The sequence below is a fragment of the Galendromus occidentalis genome, unplaced genomic scaffold (genome assembly GCF_000255335.2).
Source record: "Galendromus occidentalis unplaced genomic scaffold, Mocc_1.1 scf7180000077515, whole genome shotgun sequence".
Taxonomy (NCBI): Eukaryota; Metazoa; Arthropoda; class Arachnida; order Mesostigmata; family Phytoseiidae; genus Galendromus; species Galendromus occidentalis.
In genome coordinates this window covers 1,512,076-1,516,674 of record NW_003805503.1, presented here as the reverse complement: position 1 = coordinate 1,516,674, position 4,599 = coordinate 1,512,076, and the positions used below count along the sequence as shown (strand labels likewise).

The 4,599-nt window shown below is 52.3% G+C and overlaps 1 protein-coding gene across 1 annotated transcript; it reads right to left on the bottom strand.

The window, feature by feature from the left end:
* Positions 1-812: 812 nt before the first annotated feature.
* Positions 813-2,031, bottom strand: LOC100897317 (uncharacterized). Its single transcript, XM_003747312.2, has one exon. The coding sequence runs from the start codon at positions 1,932-1,934 to the stop codon at positions 813-815; it is 1,122 nt and encodes a 373-aa protein (XP_003747360.1). The 5' UTR covers positions 1,935-2,031.
* Between the last annotated feature and the right edge of the window lie 2,568 nt (positions 2,032-4,599).

Here is a 4,599-nt window from a genome sequence, read left to right as displayed (position 1 = left end):
GAGAAACTTGAAATCGACTGCGGACAGTGGAAAGCGGCGGCAGCGACTCGTCGCGTGGAAAAGTAAAATCGACCGAGCCATCAGAAGGTCATCACTTCCCACAGAGATCGAACCGTCCTTGCCTACGCATCCAAGAACGGAGCCAGCATTGCTTCTGGTTTCTATTCCAGGATGAAAGCCGTTCGAACTATCCGAAACTTCCGAATCCGCATTCCAATATCGCCAATACAGGGGTGGATATCATTGGGATCGGGCGATCTTCATTTTTGGACTGATCTGAGTTCAGTATCTGCCACGGTGGAGGCAGGGACCTATAGCCATATGTCGGCAGTTTTTCCGCGGAAAGCGCGGATCGGATCCCGGGGGAATCCGACGAGCAAAATTTTGATGAGAAAAGACACCTCACTGGATGAAAAAATCATCATCATCATCTCCATCATATATTATTATATTACATTTACATTTGGTGACAAAGCCGTGGAGACACCCTAACCTAGAATATGCTAGCCCACGGATATCTGTGGGAGGCACTATGAATCTTGCAATCAGCTAGCCGGATTTCGTCTCCGCGTACGACGTCCCTCAGTCCGTTGGTAAATCGGTCGGTCGGTCGCCTGTCTGATCCGCTGCCTCACCAACTAGCTGCCCGCTGCCGGCCCTGTGGAGCTTCGTCCCACGTCCGGGATTCTCCCGTAGAACTGGTCGGAGGCTTGGTTGCCAATCGTTGGTTTTCTCGCCAGGGAATCGAACGATATTAGCGAATAAATCCGGAACATTCTACCACGAATCAACGTTTGGAGTTAACTTGGCCCCTAGTGATGCAAGAGAAGCAACAAGGCGGAGCACAGCGCGATTAACAAACTAACTGTACACAACTTAGAACTGGCCGCGGACGGATATTCATGGGAAGACATGTCGACTCCCTCGATGTGATTCATGCCGAGAGCGGGTGTATTGCTCGTGTTGTTGAATTCCGCGGCCACCGAACCTTTCTGCAGCGTGAACAGATCATCGTTGAATTGTACTTTCAACATCGTGGTCATGTCAACGCTGTACACAGCGTTAGGATCTTTCTCTGCATCTCTCCTCCGCCTGCGACCGTGACCGAATTGGCCGTTTCCGCATGGGATGCTCTTGCACTGATTGATACAGATTGAAACAGTCCCCGAGAACATGACATAGTTCGAGTCAGGGAACTTGAAGGCTTTGAATGTGGCGCTCAGGGAGTCGCCTTTGTCCGGCGTGATGAAGTTCGAGAATATGTACGGGTCGATTGAGCAACCGTTCATCACAACGACTTCCTCTTGTTGTCCTGCACTGTCGGACACTTTCAGGAAGCTCGCGAGAATGCCATAAGTCGCCTTGCTGACAGGATCGAGATAAATCACCATCTCGAGAGGTGTACCCGGCTGGACGTTGTACGTGGTGTCCAGCATCCGCCCGTTCTGCTTGATGCCCAGGTCGAGATTGGGGATAGGCGCACGAGCTTCAATGTACTCCGTGATGTTGATGTGATCCGGCTCGACGATATCCGGCCAATTCGGTAGCGTCTGCCGGCGCGTCCTGTTGAGTCTATCCTGGCCTGTGCTGCATTGGATCAGTATGATCTCACGTTTGTCTTTTTCCTCGTTTTCTAAAATTATCCTCTGGAAGTAGGTCTTCTCGCCGGTCATCTGGTTGGTCATCCTGCTCGCTCCGCAGCGGAATTCGTCCTGTAGGTTTATGGCGAATCGCACGGAGTTCTCCTTGATTTCAGGTTTACACATGGGGAATCCTTTCAGGTTTTCCAAGTAGACATCGGTAAATTTCACGCCGGACGTATCCAGCTCCACATGGATGTTCTCTTCACTGCAGTCGATTCTCGGTAGGAGCTTGGCGTTCACCGGCATTCCAGCTCCGAGTACGAACGCGGCCACCAAGTGGTAGAAACGCATGGCGGATCCTCCGGTGCGGGTCTCCCGCTCCTGCGATGCACGAGTGTTTACGGCGGCGGAGACGCTTCACGCTTGTTCCGTACGCCTCAGTCACTGTGGTCCGCAGCTTAAGTGTCTGGCCTTCGATCTGGTCGGCAGCGCTGCGTTCGTCTTGGATTGCGTAGTTGCAACGTGGGTCGACATATCAGCGAAGGGAAAGAGTTTCTGTCTTTTCTGGGAATTCGCTCCCGTGCGCGGCTGAAAGGACAGGGAGTTTTCGGGTCACGAGAGACGACGCTCTGAACCCATGAAGACGACATCTTATCCGAAAACCGGGTCAGGCATGCAAATCCTTCCCCGATCGCCGCAATCGGCTAGCCGATGAGACTCGTTGAGAAAATGTTCTACGCTCGTTCAATTTCTTCTCTGCGAGAAGAACGACGAGGCACGTCCACTCCTTCTGTTTCGTGCGAAGCAATGGATCGAAATTTAATGCGACGGCAAAGAGATCCTTTTGGGCATCGGTCCGAAGGGGTGAGGTTCAATGAAGGCACATACGCGGCAGGTGCCTCATGGGTTCGTCAGAGTTGGTGAAGGAAGTACTCCCTGGCGATGACTAAGCTGCTTATCGGCAGCCTTTTCGACCGAGATAAGTTCTCAACGGAAGTGCTCGTACGTTCCCCGTCCGGACGCGACCGAAATTCTGGCACTCTTTACTGAAGTCCAACAAAGCCAACGTATGGGTGGGTGGTTCGGTTCGTTTGTCGTCTGATCGGTCGCTTGACTGGAGGGCTGTACAGTGTTCGCGCTTCCGTCGACTGAAGGAAACGCGCGCCGCGACGGAGCCCAATCAAAAGATTTACGTCAGCTACGTGGGGCAGTGCTCTGAGCCACCGACCACCTGAGCGACATTCACGCCAAACGCAAACGTTCTCTGGCGGCAAATTTTTTGCTCAGAAGTCCAGAAGCCTGCTTTCGACCCTGGTCAATCCTGCCGAGCGGGTCCCGCGTTGTCATTTCTTCACCAGTTCCGCATGCGGAAATCCCCGATTGGATAGCTCGGTGAACGATCCCGGTTTTCCGGAGAAAGCGAGCGAGTGAAGCAGGAGAGAGCGCGCGGAATTTTCCGCGGAGTGAAGTTCATCGCTGCAGAATCGATGGCTGAGATTGCGCGAGGAATCTCTGCTCCTTCCCTTCCTCCGTGATCTACGCAAATCGAGTGGCGGAAGATCACTGAGCTGTTTTATTCTCGCACATTTCATCCTCTGATTGGATGCCTAATAATGATATTGTTTTGGTTATTAAATGTTTGGCGGCTGCTCCTCTCGTGGCTTACACAGCTGTTCGCTGATCGTCCTCACGATGGAATCGAGTCGGGTCGGATCGGGTGTTAAGTGGCAGTTGTCGGATTTTGATGCCCGAGTGTGTGCGCGAGTGAGCTCTTGAAAAGCCTCGAAAAGAGCAGCCGAAACAAGTCTCTCCTGAGTTTTGTCTAATGCGAGAGAAAACGAGCTCTTCCTCGACGCAGCTGGCTGCCGCTCGGTGTTCTTTTGTTGTACACAGTCCTTCAACAGCGAAGAAGGAGGAGAAGGAGGAGGCGGCAGTCGCCGCCGCTGCTACTGCCGGAGCAGGGGGAGCAAGTGATCCCTAGTTGACTCATACGGGACGAGATGGGAGAAGAAGAATCAATGCCTGCCTGCCTGCCGGCCAGACAGCCAACGACTTCCAGGAGGAGAGGAAGGAGACTAGACGAAAGAGAACGAACAAGGAGGCAAAACTAATTCAATTTATTCATACACAAAGTGAACGGAACGGGGAACGATGCGATGCCGCGCCCCGAATGACGACAAGAGCTGCTCGCTTCGACCCTGCAGCAACGAGAGAGAAGGAACAACTACCGAACTCACTAAACTTGTCTCTTGGCTGAATCACTCACAGCGAAATCTTCTTCTCTCGTTTCACTGTCGCCTCTTCTGTCCTGTGACTGAGATTTATGAAAGGTCACCAGTCGGCAACGAACTCGAAAATTCCCAAGGAGAGCGCGCACCAATGGAGACATCGCTGCAATGTTACGGAGACCGCGCTAGATTCCCCGGCTTGCAGTCCGGTAACATTCTCCGTCAATTCAGAGGCTCGACTGAAGCCTGTGCTTCCCACCGTTGATTCGTGTGACAAAGAAACGAAAAATTTCCTGGTCCATATCCCTCCTCTAATGCTCGCGGACAAGCCAATATCCTAATGCTGCAGGTTCCAATCTATTAGGCTTCTGAATTCGGTGCTCAATACTTACTCAGCCGAAATGTGCCGCTTACTGAGCACCCTGGCAGTCATGGAGCCCTTCGCACAAACATTTTGCCACTCTCTCGCGCAGCACTCCTCCTCGCCCACATCGTGGGCACATATCGAAGTTATGGCTGACAGGTGTCCGTTTACGGCTCGAATCTTGTTTGCAAGAGATCGGTCCGGAGATTATCGTTCGCTCGTTGTTGGATCTGCTTGTACTCTAGTATGCTGCTTTGTCTGGTCGATGGACTAGCATCGTCCGCCTGGTCAGGGCTAAGTCGTTGACTCGCACAGTATTACAAACATTGGTCAGTTAGTCAGCGCCTAATTCAATGGAACGGATCCAATTTCAGTGATGAGCTGGGGTGAATCTATGACAGCGATACGATGTCGATTTCCTTCC